Genomic DNA, 27,303 nt, shown 5'->3' with positions numbered 1-27,303 from the left:
AGGCAGCAGCCTCACGTTGGACAGATCTGAGATACCTTTGAGTCTGTGTCCTGGGTCCTTGCATGTTTGTGTCTGTGTGTCGGCTTTTCCCTCTGAAGGTACTGACTGACACAGAAGTGGATGCTCAAGTTGTCTGTTGTCAGTGATTGCTCCAGAGTGCTCGGAGGTCCCTGGCTCTGGGCACGATGTGACTCAGCTGGTAGGAGTTCATGTGGGTCATTTCTTGCTCTGTGAATATTTGTTATTTCTGCCATTTTTCTCTTTCCGTTCTGTTTCCTCCCCACCTATCCTTCCTCCTTTACAAAACAAAACAAAACACACAAAAAAACACTGGCCATCTCTGGCACAGAGCTGCTGAGCATGTTGAGGAATGTGCTTGTGCCTTAGCAGCTGTGCTTGCTCAGTCCTTTACCTGCTCTGGTTCTCTGATCCACCTCTGCTGTGTGGCTGCACAGTTCAGTGCTGCATCACCACGTTTGTTCCATGGGCCTCTGCTTTCTCCTGGAGTTTGTGCAAACCAGCCGAGAGGTTCCTCCCGTGTTCTGCGGGGTGCAGAGCAGGCTGAGGGTCAGTTGCCCTCTGGGTCTTATTGCACCTCTTGTTTTCTCTTTAGGAGGGACAACATGATACTGCAGATCAGGCTTTAACAAAACAGGGCTGGAGAAGGAGTCTTGTGAAAAGGAAGACCCCAGCCCACTGGGATTGTTAAACAAAAAATGTGAGTAAGGCTACTCCAGAGGGCCACGGCAGGGAGCTTTTGGGAGGCTTGAAATGAGTTCAGATGGGAAAGGGTAGTTGAGGACAGTGGCTGGTTGAAGCCTGTGGTGCAGCCAGAGGATCAGCATGAGTGGCGAGGTGCAAGTGGACAGGATCTGTCCAGATCTGGAGTGCAGGGCAGGCCAGTGGCAGCTGGGAGAACAGGATTCGGAGACCAGGAAGGAAAAGTGCCCTCAAAAGAGGTGCAAAGACTTGGGTAAATGCGGGACATCACTTGGGTGGACTGTGGGGGCTGAGCATGCTCCCTCTTCCAAAAAAACACCCAAACAGATCAGAAGCTGTGCTTGGTCCTAGGATTGCTGTGAACAATTTGATCTGCCAAAAGCTGTTTCTGATGATAAAAGCAAGTTTATGCTTATATATTTATTTCTTGCCTGGAACGGGCCCGCAGAGTTCCTGCCGTGCCTGGTTTTATGCTGAGCTATTGATCTGAGCTTTACCTCATTTGGTTCCTCTGCCCAGAGTGACATTTTTCCTTTCCTCGAGGCACTTCATAATCCATTTCTGATGGTTCTCATCTGATATGCTTCAGTGTTTCTGTAGGGCAGATCGAAAACTCATGCACAGAATTACCAAAGCTTTTATGAAAAACAGATGTAACAGAAGTAAAACAGGATGCTGTTGGGGCCTTGCCATGATTTAAGGAGTGAAACAAAAAGAATCGTCGTAGCCTGAGCTCGTTTGTTGTGACAGCTGTACTGCTTAAATGTCCCCTGCATGGATGAGAGGTCACGGCTTCTGTGGTGGGTGTGGTATCTGTGAATTGCACATTTCTGTGCATTAGGTAGAGAAACTTCCTCTCTTGCTTTACAAAGGTAAGACACCTTTGCAGAAACAAAGCTCACTTCAGAGAAGCAGAGGTGCAGTAGGTATGTGCTTGTGGGAGCACATCAGGGCACTGACATTGATCATTCAAGGTGTTTGCTCTCTTTGCTAGGTCACATATGATATAATACAGAAGGGGTTTGTGAAATGCTTGTAAGGAACCAGTGGGCTTTTACAGGAAGGTAATTTGTGCTTTGTGCTGCAGTGTCCTCTCATCCTCACAGATCTTTTTTTTTTTTTTTCCTCTTCAGCCTGTGGAAGATTTCTAGATCATGTTGCCACATCTATGTAGCATAGTATTGTTTTGCAGGCTGCATGCAAGGGAAGTACCTTCAAGCAAAACTGTCCATATAGGAGTAGTTTTGTGAGTTCTTCTGTGAGCTCAACTTGTGTGAGTTGTGTGAGTCCCTTTCACCTGCTGTCCTGCTTCTGTCCATAAGCAAAGCAGCTACCAGGGGAAGATGCAAGAACCCCAGTTTGGATTGTCAGTGGGAGGAATCTGTGAGGCAGCTTGGAGGCCATGTGGGTTTCTCAGTTTAGTGTGAGCTGTGGGTTCTTCATAAGGCATATGGAACAAGGGGTCAGTTATTTTTAAACTGTAAACTGCAATATTTTGTTCTCCTTCATACAGGAAAGCTGCAAGAGAGCCATGCTTTACCTCTTCATTGAACAAGCTGTAATTCATAACCACAGGGAGGGTGAATGGGAAACCGCAGGGTGTTTTCCATCCATAGGGCTGGACAGAGCCAGCTGCAAAGTGCAGAGTGGAAACAAGCAATTGATTTGAGCCTTAGGGTGTGATTGTGCTGGGTCCCCTGTTAAATCCAGTGTGTGAAAGTGCAGAGCAGGCTTGTCCAAAGCTGTATATGTATTCTGTGTAAGAGTATGAGAAATACTTGTTCTGTGTAACTTCTGAGGCTTAGCTCCCTAAGCAGTGAAGGAGTGTGACTATGCCTCCCTCGTCAACACAAACCCCCCAACTCCCTGATTCCCATCCTACAGCTCTTGGAAGCATTTATAAACTATTTTGGGCTAGAAATTGGGAATAGTTTTCCTTTTTAATGTTAATTAAATTACTGGAGAAAAGACTGATGAGAAATGAGCAGTGTTTACATAGGGAGGTTTTCAAAGCCCTTCTTTAGATTAACAAGCTAATAGATCCAGTGCAGGAATTGCTGCCATGGCCACGAAGGAGACGAAGGCATCCTCATGCTCTCCAGGTGGATGAATTGCCAACCAAAGTGAGGGGTTCTTGTGTATTTTTTTTTTTTAAACAAATGATCCTGAGCATGCTGCAAAATGGAGTTCAAACCAAATAGGAAACCTCTTGTATTGTGTTTTTTTTTTTTTTTTTCCTGCACGTTTCTTCTGACAAATGTACCTGGAGAAGTGTAAACACAACTGTATAGTGCTTGTAACCTGGGCAGTAGAGCCAGCTGTGGCCCCAAACAAAGCAGTGCCTAGCTGTAAACAAATACCGTTATGATCTGTTTACCTCAAAAGCCATTGAATCTTGAAGTTTTTCCTAGTACAGAGTCTTCCTAGCTGTAACTTTGGGATAAATAGTAATTGGTAATTTAATTCTGAAAGGAATTTTTGCTTGTTTAATCTTACAGGAGACCTCCAAAAAGCAGGTTTGCGTTACCAAGAAGTTGTCCTTAGCCTGTGGGATTACAGCTGGTTTTGGAGGAATGTGCATGGGGGAAAAAAGCTCTTAGGAAAATTCTGTTTATATGAGTGATATGGTATTTTGTGTCTCTTCTTTCTAAAGAAACTGCTTATGTGATTGCCTGCTCACCTGCTTGGTTTCTCTTAATGCTTTTTTAATCTGTTTAGTTTCCACCAAAGTGTGTTAGGGGGTAAGAGTGTCAAGGACAAAAAGGTTGGTGAAGCATAGCTGCTGGGTGGAGGTAAATGGTCATAACAACTCACCCCTCTTAAGGGCAGGAGAATTCAGATGTAGCAGGTCCTGTCACTTGCTTGTCAGGCAGTGTAGTGGGTGCGAGCGGGAATGTCACAATGGTGGGAATAGGACTACCATGGTAGGAGAGAGTGGGGGATAGGAGGGAGCAAGGAAGCTGGGAAGCAGGAGAACAGACTAGAATTTTTGTGAGCTGTTGGAGGGTTCCAGGAGAAACTGGGGCTGTCGTGGTGTTTAGAGAACCTGGGGCACAGATCCTCAGGGAACTGGGCTTCCTTTCTTCTTGTGCTCACAGAAAGCCTTGTCTTCCAGAAGCCCAGCTGAAGGAGGTCAAGGAGATGCTGGAACAGGAAGGCTTGTCCGAAATAGCTCACAGTAATGCCAGCGAACAGATTGCTTATTTACTGGTAGAAAGAACAGCACTGCTGGAGAAACTGGAGATCACAGATCAGAAGTTGAATTCACACAGCTACATAGACAGGCTGTGTGCTGCACAGCTTCAGGTACACCCTGCTTTAGCTGCTCAGACTGTCTGAAAGCATGCTGGGGAAAAGAATATCTTTGAGATTTTTAAATTAAAAATTATTCTTCTATCTATGGATTGTTAGTGATGAAGTTTATTTCTGTATTAGTTTTCATTTAGTTTATGTTTATGCTTGATTTGCTCCCAGGTCTTGCATAGGGATAATGAATAGAATTATTTTTGAGAGAATGTTGAAGAATTTGTGATATAATTGGGTCTGAATATCTTCATTGGGCTATAATGGCTTCCTACTGATCCAGATTTCCTGATGATCCATTATTTAATTACAGGTGAGAGAATTCCCTTGACAGTCATTAATTTAAGAAAAACCTTCCCTGTACTCTAAGGTGAGGTTAAAACTCCTTCCTTGTCTTCTAGCTGCGGAGCTAGAGGATGGAAGTTAAGTAAACCTCTGCTTACAGATTTTGTTCTGTAAATAAATTTGACAACATGACTTGGTGGTTGGCAGGCTAGGGGAAGACCATCTACATCTTGACCCTTACTTTTGAGGTCAAGATGACAAAACGGACAAATGGTGGAGGAACAGCAGCTCTGGTGTATCAGAGAGGCAGTTTGTGACCACCTACCTCAACTAGGGCAATCTCCCTCCCAGCAACTTTGACACCGACTTCCACCTACTCCTGAATATGACTGTTAAAGGGAACTGGGGCCCAGGAGCTCCTGGCCATTGTAGTTCCTCATTTGCAGCTCTCCTGCATTGCTGTGCTTGTTGGCTCTGCTGTGCAACGCTCAGTCTGCCCTTGTGCAATACTCACCTCAGCCCTAACTTCATTTTGACAGTCATGGCTGTCAGATGTGTAGGAGCATAAACGTTGCTGCCCTGGGCTAGGTCAAGAGCCTGTTTAGACTGCAGCATTTGTGATACAGAATGTTCAGTTTCTCTTACTCTTCCCAATCTCCTTCTGCCACTTTAGAAGTGGCTGGACCAGGTTGTGCTTTGGGGTGGGGGGAGCTGTTCCTGCATAGGGATGCAGTGGGTGAGCTCTGGGCTGAAAGGGAGATGCAGGAGGGCTTGGAGCTGCAGCTCCTGCAGAGCACAGCCAGCCAGAACTGGGAACAGAGGAGATGGCAGGGCTTGGTGACACCCAACTGTTTGCCGGAAGCAAGGGCTGCCTGCTAGGGCATCAGCAGGTGGAAGATCTGTGGGCAGACCGTTTCATTTCTGTCACTACCTTGACTTTTCTATAGTTAAAAAGTTGGGTTTATAGTTTTTCATTCTGATAAACTGGTTGCAGTTGAAAAGCTTCTTGGCCTCTTTTGGGTGAGCACACTTAAGGAGGGGGGCTTGTCAGGCCTGCTTGTCAGGCCTGCTTGTCAGGCCTGCTGCGAAGCTCAGCTTGGTTTGGACTGCATTGCACCATCTGAATCTCAGAGGACTGCATAAGGGCAAAAATGTAGTGGTAGTACATCTGAAATATCCCCCTTGCCTCCAGTGCTGTTAAGTGTCTGAACTGTAGGTGCTATCTTTGTATTTATTAGTCCGTGGTTAATTTTTCTCTTCTGTGAATGTGGTTGCTTGTTGACGCCATGCAGTTTTCTTACATCCTCAACATTTTGCAGCAAGGTTCAGTTACTGACACGTTCCTTTGTTTTACTGTGCCATCGCTGGGCTTTGCTTAATGCTCTCCAGCTCTTGCATTCAAGGCAGTGAACAATTGCCTCTTGTCTGTCTTTGCTGTGCCACTCAGGATTATACTGACCTCAAGAGCCTCAAGGCTGGAGAGTCCCAGTCTGCCTAACTGTTACCGGGTTATGTGTTATTCATGGTTCATTAGTGGTACAATAACACCTTCAGATATAGGTATTTTCCTCAGAATCAACGAGTTTGCTTACAGTGAGGGAGAGATACTTCCCTGAGATGTTGCCTCCCCCTCCTTGTTAGAAAATGTCTCTCTGTGAATAATCTGCATGTGAATGTCTGTCACTTAATACAAATGTTTGCTGCAAACAGACCATTTTTCTGATGAAGCATTGTAATAGAAACCTCACTGTAGTTAAGAGGAAGCAGAGCTGTAACCTTCCAGTGAAATGCCAGTTAACCACATCTGCTACTGAGCATTTACGAGGAGTGATCGGGTTTGCACTTCCTTCACTGCCACGTCTGAGTAAGAGAAGTAGAGCCAGGTCAAATGAGGAATGTAGATGCCTCCAAGTCCGGTATTGAATCTAGACCTTCCTGCATGGAGCTCATCCTTCTGAACGCGTAGCTGATGGGGACTTCTGTCTAACAGCCTGCGGATAAAGCACGTACCCATGTAAGATGTAAGTTCAGGTCCCTTCTGTTGATCACTTCAGAGGAATTCCACTTGCATGTTTCTCTCCCTGAGTAAATGAATGACTTTCCATCCTTGTGTTGGAGGTGGCCACTGAGCAGTGAAGACAGGTTCCTGGAGCCAGAAGAGCAAGCAGGCAAGGAGCAGGACTGCAAGTAGGGGTTAGGGATGGAAGTCCTGCTTTCTCCTTCTGCTCTCATTCCTTCCTATTTCTCCATCCACTCTGGGGCTGAATGCCCTCTACACCTGGCTGCAGGCTTCCTGGAAAAGAGCTACAGCAGTTATGCATTCAAACTTCTGTTGTGGCATACAATGTCTGCAGCAACAGCTTCTCCTAGCTGCTCGCTCTCAGACCATTCTTTCTGATGCTTCCATAATGACCGCACAATATGCTTCTGTAACAAGGCTGGCGTTGACTACTGGGTAAAATTGGAGAGTGTATTGTTGCAGCTGTGCTGGGTGAAGGACGAAGCCAGGGCAACGTCTGGTCTGTAGAGATAGTATAGTCTACATGTGAAGAACAATGTGGACTTTTCTTGAATTCCTCCTGTTACACAGTGCTAGACTTCCCCGTTATGTAAAGACAGGCCTGTAAATACCTGACTTTTATCCAATTTTCATACAGCTGTTTAGAAGAATGAGGCTTGGAAAGGCAAGTGTATTCTTGCATGATCAAAATATATTATAAAGTTAATGCTCCTCATTCTGAATCAAACAACTTCTCTGCGGTTCTTACACTGGACACCTTTCTTTCTGTGTTTTTAAAACCAGGTGAAAGACTCTGAAGATGTGCTTTTCAGGAAAACAATTTCTAAAGCAGACTGTTTTTTCTTCCCAAATGATGTCATTGGTGTTCATGCTTGTGAGCTAGAAACTGTTGATTAAGCACTTCTTTCTCCGGGGTAGCATCACACATTTGTTCTACAGGATCATTAGAGTCACAGCAGTGTTTCAAGTGAAAAGGTTAATTGTTCTCATTACTCTGTTAACTGGAACGTGTAACCTTTCTAATTCTCAAACAAACTTACGTGCTTGTTCAACCTTATACCGAAAGTCCAAATAAGTTTCTGTCTGTTATGGAAATTAATATGTTTTTTTTTTTTTTTTGCTAGACTGCTTAAGCATAGCTGATTTTTTTTTAATGCATCCTCAGTAATGTCGAAATCCTGGGTACAAACATGCATTTTTGTGTAGTCATCCTGATACATAGGTGGGAAAACACTTTGAGCAGTGCCAGAGAAACCTGGCATGTACAAGCACACACCTCTCTAGCATCAAGCTGCAAAAATGTTAATGACAACTAACCTGAGTAGAAGCAAATCCTTGATGCTGATTCATGTGCACAGACCACAGGAGCAGGAGGAATCTGTTAACTTGGTAAGCAATTCAAAAGAGTAGGGCATGAGGAAGTAACCCACCATTACACTGATCGAGTAAATCTACCATAGATTTCTGGGAGCAAAGCTGGGCCACTATGCTCAAAAAGGAAGTTGCCAAGGAGATCCTGGCTTTAAAAAAAAATATGTAGTGGGCCTGTAGAGTACTAGCAAAGTATAATAGACAACTGAGGATTTTCCCAGGGATGTGGTATATCTCAGGTTGAAACTTGTCCTTTAAGGTATGACTACAACCCCTTGTTAATGAAGGTACATTAAAACTGAGAATACTACACCCTGGTGTCCGTGGCAGCATGCTTTCTTGTGGTATTGATCTATTATAATCTCTTTCTATACAAGGGTGAGTTTGATCACATTCATCAGACATTGGAAGATGAACTCCAACAACAGTACAAATCCATGCAGCATGCAGAAGAGACGATAAATGAGGTAGTACATTTGCACGTTGCTTGCTGATGACGTGACATGTAGCTGAGATTTCAAGCAGTGGGTCTGTTCTTGAGCACACTGTGAGGTTACTTAGTGTTTTTTGCTGACAGGTTGGGAACGTGCTTTGAACTGCAGGCTGTGCAATCTTATGAGCCTGGTGCTACACACGAGTTACTAACTTCTGCTGAGAGCCAGGGCTAACATCTCACCAGGGTGAGATGGCTGGGTTGGGGCTGTAAGTGCTGTAAGTATTCATGTGCCTTTCATTCTAGCCACAAATAAAACATACTGGAGACAGAGCAGACCAAAGTCATGGCTGTGAGGAACAGCCCTTTTTATATCAGCTGAAATTGCTTCTCAGCACAAACACCAGGTCAGTGGGTGAAGTGTCTGGCTCACAGACTAGGAACATTTTGTAGGCTGGAAGAGAAGGTTTCCATTGCTGGGCTTGGTTGGGACCAGCTCTCACAACAGCCATGGGACAACAAACATGCAGAACTGACTTGTTCTTGGAGCAGATGCTCACAGGGTGTGATGGAACCCTCAGCTTGGAAACCCCCCATATATAGATTTTTCTATGTGCTGTCTGTAATCATTCGTCCTTGTCTTCAAATGTGCTTGAAAGTGCACCTTAATTAACAGCATTGTCTCAAGGAAAGAAAAACAGAGCTTTGTAGGAAGCAGCCGTGGCATGCTGTTCAATGTCTGCTCTTTGACACCTGTCCGTGGCAAGGTGTCACCCTCTACATGTGTGTCTCTTGCCTCTGCAAGATCACCTGATTTCTGTTTGTGTCACCACCCCTGTTCTGGTGGGCCCAGAGGAGCGTGGAGGGGGGATCTCCTGTCACCAGGAGGGTTATCTCATTTCCACTGGAGCATTAGATTGTGTGCTCCAGTCCTACAGAGAGGAGCTGGAGAGGGAACAGGCATCACATGTAAGAGTTGAATGAGAGCTGGCTGAGGCCATGCAGAAGCTGCTGGTGGTCCACAAAGGGATCTGGAGGCTGACAGATGAGCTGGATACACAAAGAAAGGAGCAGAGCAAAATACGTCAGTGCTTCTTGTGTGGCTGTGTGCCACTCCTAATTACTGGCCTGCATTTAACCCACCCCTGTTCAGTGTGAGCCTTGCACTTTTCACCCAGGGGAACTGGAGAAAGGCCGTCCCATGTCCTTGTAATGAGGAGAAATCTGCTTCAAGGGTTGCTTCAGTACCTAGGAGACCTGAATGCAGAAACACAGTCAGGATGAATCTGGAGTGTGGAAAGCCAGAACATGGGGCAATCTGATCCTTGATAGGAGTAGCAGCAGCGTCTTGACTTAATTCCTCTCCCTGGCTTGTACAAAGGGAGAAATACACAACACAGAAGGGGATTGAGAAGAAATGGTAACTTGCTCCAGAAACAAAACAGCTAAAATAACTCATACACAGTGTCAGCATGTCTGAACCACCCATCTCCAGGTTCTCCAGGTGCTATTTTTGGAATGCTACCTCCTTTAGGGGTCATTAGCAAGAGCTCATAACCAAGGCTTGTCAATGGTCTTGAAGTGACTGGTTGGATTCTTACAACTGCTAATACTCATTTAACCTCCTTGAAAGTGTTTAACCTCCGTATTGAAACATCTGTTATTGTCCAGCCCTGCAGTATTCCATTTTTTTAAAATTACATTTAAATACTGACAACAAAAAAAAAAAACAAAAAAAAAAAACTGTTTTTTGGAAAGAAGTGAAACTGTTTGGTAAAGGTCCCAGTGGAATGATCCCTAAAGCCAGGTCCTTCACTGTTGCCTCCAACAGGAGGCTCCCCCAGCAAAACACTGGTTTCTAGATGCTCTTTCTGTTACTCAAATTGTCCCAAAATCTGTGATACAGAATTTCAGCTGAGAGCAGCAAGGTGTGATACTGCCCCATCACCTTTGCAGCAGCTGCTCTCTTAAGGAGACTGGTACCAACGTGGGCAGGGTGATGGCAGATCACGATGCTGACCTCGCAGCTTGTGCATCACACTCAGGTGTAGTCACTAAACCTTCTAGCCAGCCTCCAAACCCATCGTTGGCAGCTTTTTAATCAAAGCACCCTGCAGTTATCTGCTTTGCCTATTGATTGGTACGCATGCATTCGTGGGCACAGAGTGAATGTTGTGTTGCAGCCTCCAAACCATACTGCTTCTCCAGATTTCGGACAGGCTGCAGCATGACTCCTCTCCCTGGATCTTAGCCTGAGTGGGGAATCTGTGTTCTATAAAATTCCTAAGTATCAAATGAATGTAAGACTTTCCAAACTGTGAGTAAGGGTTTCATGCTTGCTATGTCTGTGTGGTTTATTATGCTGTATTAGTGTGCAAGATTAGTGCTATAACATCTCAGTGACTTCCCCGATGATGTATATCTGCATGCCTTCTCTTCCCCATGCGCTACAGAACCAAATGCTTTGTAAATAAACCGATTTTTAAATAGAAAACTAAATGAAATCTCTGATCTTCAATAAGATTCCACTTAAGCAGTGTACTTTGGTTCAGTGATTACTTGCAGCTGCTTGCTTGCATTGATGAGAAAATACAAGATTGCTCCCAAGTTATTGGGTGTTGGTGATGGTGATTGGAGATTTTAAGTCGTGTGCAGTGGTCTAGATGTCTGCTTCTTATTTTTCATTTTTTTAATTTTCTTACAACTCTATATTTAACAAAGAAGTGCATCAAAAATGTTGCTTTTTTTTTTTTTTTTTTTTTTTTTTGCTGTTGTTCAAAAACATGCAAATGAATTGCCACAGCAAAACTGTCTCTTTGTTGACCTTGCAGAAACTGCCTTGTGGTCAGCCCTGCAAGTGCCTGAGAGCTGGGAAGAAGGGGTGCGTGAATGGAGAAAGAGTGGTAAGTCGACCAATTTATAAGTGGAGAAGATCCAACATTTTATCTGTAACGGTAGACAACTTTTAAGCAAAATGAATGCTTTGGTAGGAAGTGTTTCTTCACTTTTATTTTAAATTACAAAACTGAAAATCCAATAGCAAAATCCCTGTTTGAAAGTGGGGTGTGTTGTTGTTGTTTTATTTTTTTCCCTCTAGTTTAGAACCAAGAAAATAGGTATATTTTTATTTTTGCCTGACAAAAAGTCAAGTTTAAGTTGAAAAGGGAAAAATCGCGTTTATCATTTCTGTAAGGAAAACTGGCTTCTCTACTTCTCTATAGTTCTACTTTTAGGAGCAGAATACCAGTGTACATGCACTCAGTCAGGCATGTTTCTGTCAATGTTTCTAATACAAACATCTTTTTCCTGATTCTGCCATTTGAAATACTAGATGGTCTGTGTCAATTGGTGTGATGGTTGCATATGCATATTGATTCAGACTTGATGGGTTGGTATACAATGATTTTTACTCTCTGGTCATGCCATAAATACTAATGTTAGCACAACACTGGTATATTCACATTGTAGTTCCTGCTCATAGCAAGTCATGAATTTTAAGCTGAAGTTGGAAGTTTCTCACTGATAAGGTAACTTTTCCAAACCGTTTGAAGTATATTTTGTGGACAGGCATCAGGTCTGCCCATGCTGCTGATTCTGGCTGGAGTTTGAACTAGAGCATAGCTCGCGTGTGCATGGTGGCTGGTCGTGGAATTTGAACTTGAAGGTGAGCTTGAGCCCTGAGCTAAAGTGACAAATGCCCAAGGACCGCTGTGTTACAGCAGAGCTTAGACTCCTCCCTTATACATAATCTAATATATACGGGACTAAGGCTTATTGTTGCAAATAGATTTTTGCACAACTTTGATTTAGCAGCAATTTAAGATTTATTAATACTTTAATGGTAAATCACAAGATTGAATTGTATGAGTCTTAACAGCACTTAATCGTCAGCCAATTCAACACAAGGATTCAACAATATTTGCTGCAATACAAACAGATTTAGTTAAAAATTTGATAATGGAAATGTTCATGTGAGACTTACAGCGGGATATGGGGGGGAAGTGTTCTTTACATAGTCATGCGCTTTCAGGTTTTTTCCCCCTTTTCAGTGAATGTCTCACCCTTCTCCTTTGTCAGTGTTTGTGGAGGAGCTGTGGTCCTCGAGGAGGTCCTGAGAGGTGCCCCAGCTCAGCAGGAGATCGAGGGTCACAGCCCAGTGTGATCCCCGGAGAGCTCAAATAAGCTTTCTCTGGCCACTCTATTTATAAGATAAAGTGACTGGCTCCTAGTCATACTCAGATTCCTTATCATGTTGTTCTCGAGCTCCAATGTGATCCGTCATTTCCCCATGAGGGATTTCAATGGGTACTTGCTTTCAGGCAGTACCTCCCTTTGTTCGTGGTCATGGCCGTGGGCATCCACCTGGCACTGTTGGTGGCGAGCTGCCCGGTTCAAGGGACAATCACCTCGAGGCCTCCTGTGGCTCAGAAGCCTGAGCAAGTCCTGTGCCAAGTGCAGGAGTAGAGCGTCCCTGCCACACTTGTGTATACTCTTACTTTTTCAGACATTCGTGGCATGGACCCCCCAGGGTGCTTATCTTTACCTTGGTTTAAAAAATAAAAAGAGTTTTGAGTCTGGCTGGACTATCCCCCACCCTCTGCAGGGCTTGTGCAGCATTTCACAGGTGCTGTGCTGTCCCTTTCAGAGCAAACATCCCCCTGCATGAACTGTTCCCAGTGCTCACCCCCTTTCATGTTGCATGCTTTGCTGTGATTTTGTGGGATGATACTTGCCAGAAATTTCTAGAAAAAGTTTTAAAATAAAATTAAACAAAACCTGTTTGGAGTTTTCCAAAACTTACTGTTGCTCTTCTTGAAACCCATACCTACATGTCTGAGGCAAGGTGTTTTCCCTGATCTAGAAGTAAAGTTATTCCTTGGAATAACTATGGAGAGACTGCTGTGATCCTGCAGTAAACAGCATGGCTTAGTAGCACTGATGGCGAACCTGGATCTCCAGAAACATAAACCTCTACGGTATGAGTAAGAGAATGGTGTTCCCGCATGTATCGGGAACTGCTCTCTGTGCTGTGCTCCCAAATACCTGTACGTAAGGGCAATGTAATTTCAGAAACAGTATTCATGCAATAGCTCTGCTCTGAGCTTGATGATGGTCAAGGGCCAAGGAAGTGTTGGTGAGCAGCCTGTGTGTGCTCTGTCCAGACAGGACTGCGCTACAGAAGGCCATGGAGCACAACAGCAGGCTGGACAAGGAAATTCTGGCACTGCGAACACGGGTCCAAATGCTTGACTTGGAAAGAAAAGCATTCCTTGATTTGGTGAGTACCCATCTTGTCCTGGCTCCTTCTCCAGGCCTGCTGTGGAGCCACTATTCCTGGGTTGGCTCCTGAGGCTTAGATGTGCTCCTTATCCTGCCCTGCCTTTGTATTTCCTCTCTTTTTTCTTTAATGAGTATTTCCAGAACTGCAGCTCTGATGTTTTGTGGCTCATGTAGTAACAAACACCAGGAAACTGGCAGAATAAATATTCAAAGCATGTTTTAAGGCAGCCGCTGTTACTGCAGCCCTAAAAGTAATAATAATAATTAAAAAAAGCAGCTATCATAGTATCTTTCAGTGCAGGATGAGATCGGTGGTACTTTGATCATGGAGGGGTCTGTTTATGCTCAAACTGAGTATGTGCTTTAGGGCTCCTGAGATGCTTGGTTTCTTGTGCACAGCATTCAGGATCAGATGGATGCTTTCTGGTACTAGCTGTTGTTTGCACAAAATTAGGTGGATAAACAGAGGCAGCAACAGTTCTACATCGTCTTGGGGATTGTTAATAAAGAAAAGAAGTAAGTTTAGTTTAAAACCCTATTTTTCAAATTATTTTTATTTTTTGCTCATGTGTTGATACCTCTCAGCCTCTTTGGCTTTTTAATGTAGTTTTGCAGGTTGGCTCAGTAGAAGATAAACTTGTTACTTTTCATTTTGTGTGGAATGTCATTGCTATTACTTAGGTGGCTGATATATTAAGCATTGGTTTCTCTAAATGTTGTAATCTTTATCAACAGAGTAGTTCCTTAATGAGATTGGCAATAGGAAATAAATATTAAATGAATATTAAAACATGTAATTTGGCACAAATTTTGCTTCTGTTCTTAATTCTCAAATTCTTTGTATTAGTCCTTCAGCAGCCTATAATTGATTCTCAGTAGTATGTAATTACTTTTGCCATCCCATGTCTTGCTGTTCAGTAACTAACTGAGCTAATCTCAGTAACTGAGAGTAAGCGTGTGAATGATTGGTGGCTGTGTGGTGTGAATGCTTACCTGCTATTAGGAATGTTATATTGATCCTATCAATAACAGCAAAGACAGTCTTAGAAATAGTGGTTGTGATCAGTCTTCCCCTTGGCATTCAGTCCTGTTTGGTAAGAGGGGATGCACAACACATGCACAATCAACAACTTAAATGAAGAAAAAATGCTTGCTTTTTAATGCAGTGTGGTATTACCCATTTTACTTCTCTTTACCTCTCAAATAGTCTGAGGCCACTTGGCTATAGCAGCCATGTGAGCTCCTCAGCCAATCCCTCAAGCTGAGTGGTTAATATTAATAAATCAACAATTATCTGTGTCAAGTTTGAGGAGGATCTTAGTTTTCTAAGACAGCAAGATGAAAATCAATCAAAAATACGAGCAAGTGTTTTTATTTTGAAGGTTGACCAGCTCAAAGAGGAGATCTGTGAGTATCAAAAGGGTGAGAAGCAAGGATTTCCATTGTCTACACCAGTTGAGACTGAAGAATTGAGCATGTTGCAACTACAGGTACTTTAAAGGGCCTTTTGTTCACTACTGTAAAAAGCAAATAGAGCAAACAGGCCCCACTCTGCATTTTAATCCCCTGTCATAAATGAAGAAGCATAGCTTGTTGTGCAGAAATGCTTGTGTTTTCCTTTCTGTGTATGGGACATCAGTTTATTTGGTATGCCCAACATAAATCTTATGTGTAGAGCACATCTGTAGGTGTAAGCTTGTACCCACTAGTGCCTTCATAGCTGTTACAGGCCTTGGAAGGTTTTGCTATTATAGCCAGTGGATTATCTAATATGAGTAGTTGCAGCTGATGCAGCTCATGTTTTCTTGTCCCATTCATTTATGAGGGACTTAGGTAGCTTTAGAATCATGTCATGCTAAGATTTGAGTCTTAATTGTGTAGTAACTTCATTTTCTCTTTATGCACAGGGCACAAAGGATGAAGGGAGGGTTGAAGGGGACCACACTTCAGGCAAAGCTGGTTCAGATCAAGAAGACAGATATCAGAGTAGTGAAACACTTCATAAAAGGTTTGCAATATATAAGTACTTTGTATATTGTCTTTTTCTAGTGGCTTGTCTGGCACTCTGGTTGCTGGTATTCTGTCTTGCAGGGTGCGTTTAAGTATTGGGTTCTTTAGAATATTCTTTGGTACCAGTTTTGTTCCTTTGCTCCCAGATTTGAACGCTTGGAGGTAATGCAGTTGTGAGTGGGTGTGTAGTCCTTGCTATTAAGAATACAGGCTGTTTTCTGGCACATTCTCCAGTTTTTTGTTTTCCTAAAAGAATAGGTGTTGGTCTTTTGTGGATCCCTGCAGACAAAAGCGTTGTTTTTGAAGCTGTTTTGCTGCTGGGAGGATTTCCTCTGGATTTGGTTGCTGTCCAGGGGTGTACCAAGACACTTGGCTTTCAGACTTCCATGTGTAAACTGGGATTTTTGAGGGAAATCAAATTTTTGTTCTCCTGTGGCCTGCTTAGGAAATTGCTGCTGCTAAATCTCTTCTAGCATGTTCAAGGAGGAAAGGGCTGTCTGATCCAATCCCTCTGTCTCTTTTCCCTTTCAAATGCCCAAGCTTGTTCCCCCACTTCATGAGGCTGATTTTGTCATTGGCTTTCTGCTGTTAGCATCCTCCTGCCCGACCAGTTCTCTCCACAGACCCTCATCGTTACTCATGCAGAACGCATCGCCAATAATTCCACACATCACCACCTAAATGAGAACAGGGACAGGTCATGCTGGGTCTGAGACTCAGAATTAGCAGGATAGATATCACACAGTGGAAAACACATTGGGTCTTCCTTGCTTGGTGGTTTGTCAAGAGGTAAGTGATCTGTCTGTGTGCTGATGTGTTCACATAGCAGTTTCAGCCTCAGTGATACTGGTCTTTGGTGTGCAGGTGCCGGGAGGTGATTGAAAACATTGAGGGCAGGAATTCACAGCTCCTTCACAAGCTGCAAAATCTTGAGCAGGAGCATGAGGATTTGGTTGAGCACAGCGAAGAGCTGGAATCAATTCTGGGAGAGACACGGATCCAAACAAAGCAGGAAAAGGAACAGTTTGAGAGTGAAGTGGAGGGACTTCACTGGAAAGTAAGTAAGAAATGGAAGAAATGCTGTTTGGTTTTGTTTAATTCTAGCTGCTTTTCTCTCTGCATATTCGTTGGTAAAATAAAATGTTGCTTGACCTAAAGCTGCATGCTCCTTTGTTTAGTTTGACAAGAAATACAACTAGCAAAATCTGCCAGTTTCAGAAAAGTGGGAGAAAAAATAATTATAGCAGTGAGTAAATGACTCTTGCTTGGAGGTACAGATTCCTCCTGTGGAGGTACAGCAACATTGTCTTTTCCAGCTTCTATTCCCCTTTTTCATGCTTGCACAAGAACTGTTAAGTAGCCAACTTACATCCTGGATCCACAAGACCAGTCAATGCTCCCTTCACAAACCGCCTTTTCTGTACATGTGGACTGTACTAGCATTGGTTTCTTCTCTGAGCTGAAGCAAAGCCTTTGTAGTTCAAGTTTGAATTGCCTCATTTTTCTCTGGAGCTATTTCTTTTGAGCCTCTTGTAGTTTGGAAGCATTTATTTCCCCTGAGAAGCTGTCCTAGGTAGCATCAGTGCTCCTGACAGACTTTTGCATTGGTCTCCTTTAGGAATTGCTTTTCCACCTCGGATGGTTGTTTCTGCTTCTGCAGTTCCTGCTGAAGAGCAAGTTCACTTTAACTTCAGTCCCTCTCTCTTCTCCAGACCTGTCCAACAGAGAATGTGGTCCCTGTGGGGCATTGGTGCCACCTGAACCCAGGAAAGGTCACTGGTTAAGCATGCTGGTGATGAAACGCTGCACTTTTTGACTTCTGATGCCACCTTTGTCAGGGTGCTCTTTAGCTCTGATTTGATTAGGGACTTTCCATCCTCCTGGAGGTAGCTTTGCGAGGAACACCTGTGCTTTCTGACCGCTTAGTAACTGCTTGCCCCAAAGGAGATGCTGTCTGCAGCATTTGTGCAATGTTGCTGCCAGGACACGTGGTCTGCTACAGACAGGGCAGTCAAACAGGTCTTAGGACAGGTCCTCTCTGCTAATTTCTAGGCAAAAAGAACAGAGTGAGCCAGGACCTGTTTTTGCTTCTAGGTGGGTTGGCAGCTTTTCCTCCAAAGAGGCTGGTGGAGGAGATCTTTTCCACTGGCAAGCTCAAGGCCTTGCTACCTGGCCAAGGGTTCTTCCTTGGGCTGCGTAGCCCTCTCCCATCTGTCTGTGGGTAAGAGATGTTCTGAAGCTGCCAGGCAGCAGGACCAGTCCATGGTGTCCCAAGAGAACCTTGGATTTCTGAGGTGAGAAGGAAGGACACAGGTTTTTGAGTCAGGAGTGGCGCTTTGACATATCCACACACTTTCTGTTGTGTTACACTGCAATGTAGGAGGTGGTACAAGTGTGAAGGTATTTCCCATGTGAATGGGCAAGCAGCCACACATCTCCAAGATGAATCATTACAAGTAATTTATCTTGTCTTCCTTTGAAGTAACCTCTAGCTGTAAGGGAAAATTGTGTAATGACAGTAAAACAGACTGAAGGTGTGTTCAAATATCTCCTGAAAGACCCCAGCAGATGTCATGTTTAGAAAGGTATAGCTGAGGAGCCGAGGGAAGACACTGACCGTGATGGGAATGGCAGCAGGTCTGTCCACCATGACAAGGCTTTTATTTAAATTGAATGGAGCATTTGTTCAGCACACATTCAAATGTTTCTCACTTTTCTCACTGAAGTAGAATAAATCAACTCTCCACAAATCAAACAAAATGCATTTGCAGTTTGGGGAAATCCCTTCTTCCCTCAGTCTGTTGTTAAAAGAATTCTTGGGAATGCAGAGCGAGCGCAGTGGGGGGCACCAAGTAGTCAAGGAGATGCAAAGCATTTTGGCTGGCGTTAGCTTGGAGCTGCGTTCTGCTGGGTACAAAAAAGAGCTGAAAAGGGCAGCGGAGAGACAGGTGAGACAGACTGTGGGATGGAAGAGGAGGGGGTTAAACCTTGGCTAGATCCAGCCTCTGCTCAGATGGAGGATGCAAAGCTGCATCCTTCAGCTCTGAGTGGCTTTTGGATACCTTGGCTGTAATGAGGGAAGAACTGCACAGAGGCATGTGTGCTGGAGCCTGGAGAAAGCAGTGCCCCTGGGTGTTTGCCAGGCTGCACTGTGTGAAAAGGACCTGGGAGTCTTTTCTGTTTTGGCAAGCCTACAAAAGTCCTGGCTGGTTAGGCCACTGACACAGAACGAGGACACCAGGATACAATGTGGTATTGTTCTGCCACTTGCATGGGACTTACCTGCCCAGCTTAAATGCTTAAAACTTAATGGCTTGGGGAAAAATAAGCAAAATAATTGAAATGCATAGCTGGGTATCAGCTTCCTAAGCAAAGGTTGATTGGTAGCTAGGGAGGGGAAGTTTGTTTTGTTCCTGAGATTCCTTCCACAGCTCCAAAGTCTTGTTGAACCACAAACTGTCATCTGGTCACGGAAGAGAAAGCAGGTTTCTGTCAGAGGCCTGGGTGTTTCACTCTATGAATGTGCGTTTAACACCTGGTTTGGTAACATCATCCATCTTAGAAAACAATACATCAGCTGCCCTCTGTTGTTCCTTGCTGGGAGCTTCAACAGAGCCATCTTGTGCCTGAAGCCTGTCAGTGGAAGCAAAGCTCTCTTGAGCTTTGACATGCTGCTTTGTAATCACTGAAAAAGAACCAAGTTTTGCAGAGACTTGGCACTTCCTTTTGGCTTCCTGTTGAAAAGGAATGAAAAATGGGATCTGAATATATGCAGAGAAAGGAGAAAGAGAGAGACATAAAGCCTGTGAACGTGCTGTGGAACAGGTGCATGTTCTTTGTATGTTATAGTGTATGTGGTGGACAGATGAACACTGAGGCCAGACTTCATCCACTGTAGCTGGACTTCATCCACTTCCACTTGCTCTGCAGCTTCATGAAAGTCCAGCCTGTTCAATGGGGAGGCCAGCTTGGTGGTTTAGAAACAGGAAAATCAGCACAATTTCCCCCCCCTCCCCAAGTGTAAGAAGCTGCAAGGAAAGGCTGCTGATTGCTGTGCTGGCTAGCAGTGAGGCAGGCCTGGGCCGTTAGTGCCAAGACTCCCATTTTTCAAAAGGATCTGCAAGAACCATATCAGGAGGGGAAATTGGACTGTGGAAATTGGACTATCTAGCTCAGATAAACCCTTTAAAACAGCAGGACTGATAATAATTGCCACCAGGGCCCCTGCACTGGAAGACTCCTCTGGTGGAGGGGCAAACTCAGAGGGCATCTTTGTCCAGACGCCTCTCGTCTGCCAGGAGAAGAGTACACGTCAGCGTCCAGAGCCCTTGGAACCTTGCAGGAGGGAGTTACAACCTCCTCTGGGTGGTGGAGGGACTAGGACAGGTCCAGGGACTGGGTCCAAGGTCTGCTTGGATGAGATCAGCTGTGGGGATTGGGCACTTCTACCTGAGCATCATGAGACTGTGGGAAAGGAGGATGGTCCATGGTGTTAGTCAAGGGTGCCTTTGTATAGGGTCTCGTGGCATCCTGTGTGCTGAGAGAGCAACATGTAGAAGGCCCACAAGCTGTAGAGGCCTTGAATTTTAACCACATATCTGGGTTGTTTCTCTCCTTTTGTGAAGCAGGGTTCTTTCATTTGCCTACTTGGCCCTGGATGACCTGTTCAGCGTTTGAAGCAGCAGGATGAAAGACGTGAGCTGCAGCTAGCCTGTGTTGGCAGCTACCCACATCCCCCCCCAGTCCTCACTTTCAAGCACAGGGTTTATTCTGTAACTGCTGCACAAGGAGCAAATTCACTACTAGTTGCGGGTACTGGTTTGGTTTTAACTTATGGTTTGTGTATGTTAAGATCATGAGTTTAGAGACAGAGTTACTTGAAGTGCAGAAGAACAAAGCTGAGATGAGTGGGGAAGAGCTGGCGTTGTCTGATGGAGCACAGGAGATGCAAGAGGTAAGAGGTTTTCCTTGGGAAATACATTCATTTGTTTAGAAATGTATTAAATGAGCATCTAATGTGAATGCTCTTTGTCATCTTCAGAGAATTTGTATTCCATCAGCTCATGCGAGGCAGATAGCTGTTTTCCTCCAAAGATATCCAGCATGCCCACATTATCTCTGTGATAGCTCATTTCTTTGAATGCTCTCTTAAGAGATTGTCTTGCTATCAGCACTGCAAGCTGAGGAGAATGTTGACTTCCCTGTGAGGGTGAAAGGTTTACACATGTAGAGGAACATCAAGACCTGAAGTTCTGCTTGACCATTATTTAGAGATTAGTGAAACCAGCGTAGCATATAGGTATGCTTGCCATGAGGCTGATTCGCAGCTAGTTTTGGGCTGGCTTTGCTGACTGTTTGTTACTTTCTGGTCAGATGATGCTAGTCAGACAGCTGGAGTTTGTTACTTGTTAGTCAGGTTTCTTTTGTGGGAGAAGACAGAGCTTATAGCATGGGGGAGATCAGCTTGTTCAGGTACCTTGGGTCAGGTGAATGCTCCAGAGGTGTCTAGCCAACTCTAGATAAAAGGTGTAGGAGCTCTCGAATGTTGCCAGCAGGACTATTTTTCCCAGTCTCATCTTTCTAGAAGACTTATTTTCTGCAATTTATTTCTCTTTTTTTCTAGAATAAAGGATGCTGTGGAAGTCATTCTTAATCTTGCTTGTTCCAGATGCTGGAAAGCTGTCAGGAAACAATAGAAAAGTTGGGAAGTCAGCTGGGAGAGCGGAGAGAATGGAGAAAACAACTTGCATCTGAACTTGAACTGTTGCGGGAAGATCTGAAGGCTGAGAAGAAGGTACTGGGCAGTCAGATGTGCATCAACTACAAGATTGTGCTGTTCTCCCAGGAACTGTGTATTTTGTAGTTTGAGAAGTGGAAAATTTTTCTAAAGGCTCTGCTCTTTCAGGAGAATCTGCACATAGTTCCTACAGTGTGACTCCCTGCAGGAGACAGTTGCCTTTGTGACTCCATAAAACATAACAGTTGCCCTCCAAGGGTGTTGCGTGGAATTCTGTTGACTCATTTCTCTAGTCCAGCCAGTTCCAAAGCTTATTTGGCAGATGGTTTTAAATCTAACTGTTTTAATGGAACTGTCTCTAACTCCATAATATATTTTTTCTTTCAGTGAATCTAATAACAAAACAGTAATTCAAAGTCTATAGCCAAAGCCCTCTTCTGTAGAGGACAGTGAAAGAGTTTTCAGATTGAGTATTTTAATTAAAAGCTGTAAGTCATATTGCTTCCTTAAACATAAGTAAAAACCAGGGAGGGTCTGAACTGTTGGTGTAATTGCATGCATGCCAAAGTCTTGCTGGAGGAATGGTGTCATCTAGAGGGCAGGTCTTTTGTAGAACTTAGGCAACAAATTCACATTGGAAAGCTCATGTTGCAGACCAGGCTTTGTGGAAAAGCAGGTTAGGAAGTGGCTAGGTCAGTCTATAAATAAGATATAAAAAAAGGAATCGTCTGATTTGGAGATGATGGGAAGAACAGGAGAGGTCACTCTAACCTCTGCATCCCAGTAGTTTAATCTACTCATAGTCCAGGGACCTTTTAATCAAAATTGTATATATCTGTGAATTTGTTTGTCATTCAGCCACCTGTTGGCTGGTGGTTTTGCTTAAGCTGCAGAGCAGGCTATTTCTCCATTAAAGGGATCATGAGATGAAATCCAGTGGCCTGTGTTAGGCTGGATGGCTGTAATCATCTTGGAAATAGAGGACTTGCATGTGTTTGGTAGGATCATTGACTTCACAAATGCATTCATCCCCTTTTGTTAGAGCGGCTATACTGGGACAAAACATCTTCCAACAGAGTGCTGGAAGTGAGCCTGGCATGAATTTATTGGGCTGTTATGAGTAATATGCACCTGGAGATCAAGATTTGAGGTTGTTCGATGTTGTTTGTTGGGATGTCCAAAACATAGAAAGGGCCTAGTAATTTCAAACTAATTATTTTAGTCCTTGTAGCTTTTAATAACGACTATGTATGTGATGTGCCATGGGCCAATGCTATACACAGAGCTGTTTGCATTTGTTGGAACCTTTTTCTTGTTTTTTAAAAGATTTCTGGACATTTGAGAGGAGAAAGCTTTCTCTGAGCTTATAGTTAGAGGTATTTCATTGCTAACTGCTTTCTTTAACATGGGTTGCCTGACTCAAAACCAGACCATAGAAGCCATTATAATGACCTCCAGAGTCTGCAAAGATTATCAGCAAACAGGGATTTCTTTAACGTATTCCACGAGAAGCTACAAAAAGATAATGCTTTGTTAGATACAAAGGTGAGAAATGTAAAGGAATCACCGTCCTTCTAGTGTCTGCTGCAGATAGAAGCTGCTTGTCTGCATTGTTCAGTATAAACAAACACATCTGAGGGTGGATAAGAAGACCTGGAATTAAAATATTTGTGCTAGTATATACTTAAAAAGAGCACAAACACACAACAACAACAAAACCACAAATTTTACGAAACAGAGTAATAACTCTGGGTTTAACAGCATTTTCCTTTGAAGGATTTGGTTTTGCCACTGGTTAGAAGCAAATACTAGGCTAGGCAGATCCTGGTTCCAGTCCAGTTTGGGAGTTCCCGTGTTCTTACGCGTTCCTCATCCCTTCTTTTCTTTTTCATCCCTTTTATTTTCTGTGCGTTTGCTCTGTGTCTCAGGCTTTGGGTTTGGGTCTGCCATTGCCATGTTAAGGCATAGGTGACACTGAAAGAGGAGAGCAGCCATCCACAGAAAGTTGATTTGGTTTGGCTTTGGTTGGAGGATGCTCTCTCTGTTTTTCCAAGAGTTGCTAGTTTTGTAAAGAAATGTGGCATGTGATATAAAGCACTGAGAACTACAGATGGCCAACAGAAGGATGAAATCAAATAATAACTGTGATTTGGTGATAGTTTACACACAGCTGCCTCCCATGATGGAAAACTTGTATATATATCTTCAGAGGTCAAGAGCTACAGTAATTCAGCTGCAGAATAACAGACCTTTGCTTGATGGAGTCCCCAGGCTGTGTTATACTGTTTGGAATATTTCAATGAGAGTGAAGAAAATGAAAGTCATGGTGTTTCTGACCTTGCAGGCCTCTGAACTTGTACAAGAAAGTGAGCAGATTAACAAACCTGAGCAGCAACATGAAAATTTATGTACAGATGAAAAGACACATGAAGAGCAGATGGCTAAAGTAGTATTTTTGGAAAAGCAGATCCAAAACTTGACGGATGAACAAGAACTTGTACGGTAAACCTTAAAAAGGCCTGTGGTACTTTCTGCCATTTATCTTTGATGATTAATTGTTTAGTCTTTTCAAAATCCAGAGTGTTTCTTCTGGCAAGAACGGGCACAGCAGTTTGTGCCTTCCTCTAAGGTATAAGGTAATCAGCTCTCTGTAGGGATTTTTGATGAATAAGCATTTCCCTTAGTGATATCATGATCAATCAGCAGTAAGCCTTTTTTTTTTTTTTTTTTTTCTGCACCTGCTCCACATTCTGAACAGCGTAAATGAGAGCTATTCTTTGGCAGTGGGCTTTTTCTCTTTGAGTTAGGTAGCATGTGGACTACTGTGGTCCCAAAGAGTTTCCATCATGGGTTAAGGCTTCTTGGGCCTAACCACTGCCAACAGCTTATGTTGTACATCCTGGTCTGAATTTCAGTGATCCTTGAAGAACAGGTTTCAGCAGATGTCAGGGGTATTCCTTCACTCCCCTTTTTCGGTAGACCAGTACAAATTTGAAGTTAAAGCATCCATGCTCAAACTTTCATTAATAAGTAAAAGTATGGATTAAATCCAGTATGGTTATAGTCTGCTCTCAATTACGTGGCTAGCTCAGTACTGAGATAAAGTAAAAATTGGGATAAGACAGGTATATTAGCTTGTAAGGTCGTATAGTTTGGATCAGGATAAGTCAGACAGCTGATGGGGAGAGCTGAGCCCCTACTTCCATGCAGCAAGGCACTGTGTGAGTGCTCTGGTGCTGCTTGTTGGTGCAGAACAGTTCACATGGGCCCATGCGAGTGTTTCTTTGCATAGCAGTTAAACTAGTAACTAATGACTGGGAGCTGACCCTTTGGATACATAGTTTTGTGGATCAGTGTCTGTGGGAGACTGAACCTTGCCCAGAACTGCTAGTCCCCAGGATTAAAATCCCTGGGATTTCACTGGACTCTCATATCCCTAGTTTTCTGTTCAGAGAGTGATTTCCCATGGATGTGTATAGTTATCTCTTTGATTTACTATTTCTTCTTCAAGTTCTGAATTACTAGAAAGCAACAAGAAGAGAGAGGAGCTAGAAAAGCAGCTAAAGGAGAACAATGAAGAAAAACAGTTGTTATTGGAAGAAATTGCCAAGCTAAAGCAAGATATCCTGACTACCAGGGAGCAGCTTGACAGCACAGTTGAAGAGACTTTGAGGACGAATCAAGGCATGGTCCATGGAGACAACAGGTTTCTTGTGTCACAGAGCTCTGCAGGCAGCTTAAATGGGAGCATTAAACAGGTATGGACAGTTTTGCAATCTTTGACATCTCCAGCATCAGCCAGTTCTTGCAGTGCTGTAGTGTTAACACACTACAGCAGGAGATGAGAGGCAGGCTGATTTCCTTGGGAAAAATGCTTGGGAATGAGCAAATGTAATGATTTCCTTCTGTCATGTTTTTGGACATAATGAGAACTTGGATAAACTGAATGCCTCTCTTACTGCAGGTGAAAGAAATAAGTTATAGAGTCCTCAGATAATATTTTTGACTTTTTTAGAGCTCTTTCTTATCTCCCTTTTGGAGTGTGAGCAACAGAGCTGGCTTTCTGTTCCCATAATGGTCTTGCCCTTACAAGACCATCAGAAACTATTCCACTGCCCTTGGGGTTTTCTGCTTTTGTACTGCTGTGCCTGAACTCATCAACTGCTGACTCCAAGTGGCAGCTCACAAGCCCCTGGATTTTGCTGCAGCCTTGGTTACTGCTTGCCAATTGCTCTACCAGGCGGCAGGCAAGGGCTGTGTGCTGCTGTGTTTATCTGCTTTAAATGCAAGTTGTTCACCTGTCTTACTGCAAGAGCTAAAAAAGGAGGGGAAGAGCAGCTAGCCCTATCAAGAAGAAGAAATGATGAAGAAACCCAGGCTGGGAAGTTTTAAGATAAGCAATGATTATGCGTGGGAGTTTGGAAGCGAAGAGAGGACAGGAGGGCCTGCAGGCAGGAGTGGGAGTGCAAAAGAGGATCAGAGCTGCGCTTGATACCAAGATGCATCACATTTGTACAGTTAGAGCAGACCAGAAAAGTGTACTGTCTTCTAGAGCAAGATAAGAGGTGTAGAGGGGATACAGAAAAGGATCCTAACAGGATAAGGTGAGAACAAATCCCTGTTGGGGGAACATCTGGGAACAAATGACATTGCCAGATCCAAGAGCACCAAACAAAGGGTTCCCACACAGCTGGACATTTATTGAGAATGTAAGCTTGATCTTCAGGGGACTTCACCTGGTCCCAAGAACAGAAGGTGAAGCTGCAAGGCAAGAATGCAGATCACCAGATGGCTGAAATTGATGCTGGGAAGAAGAAGGATTTTGATACACCAAACATAGAGCTTCTAATCTGTGTACAGTGCACTTTCAAGAAGATGGGGGACCGAAGAGCTCAGTCATTTTCTGAAAGCTATTGTAAACCTGTTTTCCTGTGACAGAAGTGGGTGACCACTCCAAGGTGTCCAGGCTGCTGTTGCACTGTGTCAGTGTCCTGCACTGCTGCAGGACCCACTTTGTTCCTCCTACCTCTGGAAGTTGTGTCTGGGTGCACCACTCGTGCTTAGCAAGACTGTCACAAAACTCTGCAACACCATCAGAAACCAGTTCAGCATCAGATATCTGAGTTAAGAGCAACCTGCGTTGTTTTTCTTTAGTTTGCTAGGTTAGCTTTAACGGGGATTTCTTGCCTGATCCAGGTTATTGCATCTTCTCCTTCAACCTCTAGAGCTGTATAAGCTTCTCCGTGGAGATGGAGAGGGTAGGACACAGGTTATGGTGTTGTGGCAGTGACCTGCTTGGGTGGGAATCAGAAGAAATACTGTACCCCTTTTCCTACTTAAATGCCCATAAAGTCTACTGGCATACTTTTGCAATCCTCACCTTTCTTAATTACCAGTCTTTATCCTTCCTTTAAATCACTTCTCCCATGACTTTTGTTTTGCTGTTCCTGCAGAGTATGTCTGAAGAGAGATTCCAACAGCAGGAGGTAGAAGTGCAGCAGCTGCGGCAGGACTTGCGTCGAGTTCAGAATTTGTGCAGCTCAGCTGAGAGGGAGCTGAGATATGAAAGGGAGAAAAATGTTGACTTACAAAAGCAAAATCTCTTGCTCCAGCAGGAATGCACCAAGGTAGGAACAGAGCAGGGATAACTGCTTGAGAAAAGCATCACCTCAGTGCCAGGAAAGGTGGTGGAACAGGTCATCTTGAATGCAATCACACAACATGTGCAAGACAATGTGGGGATCAGGCCCAGCCAGCATGAGTTCATGAAAAGCAAGTCCTGCCTGACCAACCTCATCTCCTTCTGTGACCAGGTGACCCTCCTGGTGGATGAGGGAAAGGCTGTTGACATAATCTGCCTAGACTTCAGCAAGGCCTTTGGCGTGGTTTCCCACAATATTTTCCTGGAGAAGATGGCAGCCCATGGCTGGGACAGGTACACTCTGCTGGGTGGCCAGGCCCAGAGAGTGGTGGTGAACGGGGTAAAATCCAGCTGGCCACCAGTGGTGTTCCCCAGGGGTTGGTGTTGGGGTCCATCCTTGTTAATATCTTTATTGATTACTTGGATGAGGAAATTGAGTGCACCCTCAGTAAGTTTGCAGATGACACCAGGTTGGGGGAGGAGGTGTCAATCTGCTGGAGGGT

At 44.0% G+C, this 27,303-nt stretch overlaps 1 protein-coding gene across 15 annotated transcripts in view; it reads left to right on the top strand.

Moving 5' to 3' along the window:
- Positions 1-27,303, top strand: part of CCDC30 (coiled-coil domain containing 30) — a 40,148-nt gene that overhangs the window by 2,708 nt on the left and 10,137 nt on the right. For 5 of the 15 annotated variants that reach the window (XR_014685295.1, XR_014685296.1, XM_084495300.1 and 2 more), the window contains exons 3-12: positions 10,964-11,035; positions 13,295-13,410; positions 14,795-14,902; positions 15,320-15,420; positions 16,287-16,479; positions 20,275-20,376; positions 21,091-21,216; positions 23,504-23,661; positions 24,671-24,917; positions 26,613-26,786. Coding sequence is in view for 13 of the 15 variants with exons in the window: in XM_084495300.1 (XP_084351426.1) it covers positions 10,964-11,035; positions 13,295-13,410; positions 14,795-14,902; positions 15,320-15,420; positions 16,287-16,479; positions 20,275-20,376; positions 21,091-21,216; positions 23,504-23,661; positions 24,671-24,917; positions 26,613-26,786 (1,397 nt within the window). In the remaining 2 variants the exon portion in view is untranslated. Of the gene's footprint in view, positions 1-4,221; positions 4,337-8,076; positions 8,167-10,264; positions 10,450-10,963; positions 11,036-11,600; positions 11,660-11,699; positions 11,797-13,294; positions 13,411-14,794; positions 14,903-15,319; positions 15,421-16,286; positions 16,480-20,274; positions 20,377-21,090; positions 21,217-23,503; positions 23,662-24,670; positions 24,918-26,612; positions 26,787-27,303 lie in introns of those variants that run through there. The other 10 variants (XM_084495305.1, XM_084495297.1, XM_084495296.1 and 7 more) reach the window with 9 other exon arrangements.

Source organism: Aythya ferina (genome assembly GCF_964211825.1).
Source record: "Aythya ferina genome assembly, chromosome: 21".
NCBI classification, from domain to species: Eukaryota; Metazoa; Chordata; class Aves; order Anseriformes; family Anatidae; genus Aythya; species Aythya ferina.
This window is presented reverse-complemented; position numbering and strand designations above follow the sequence as displayed.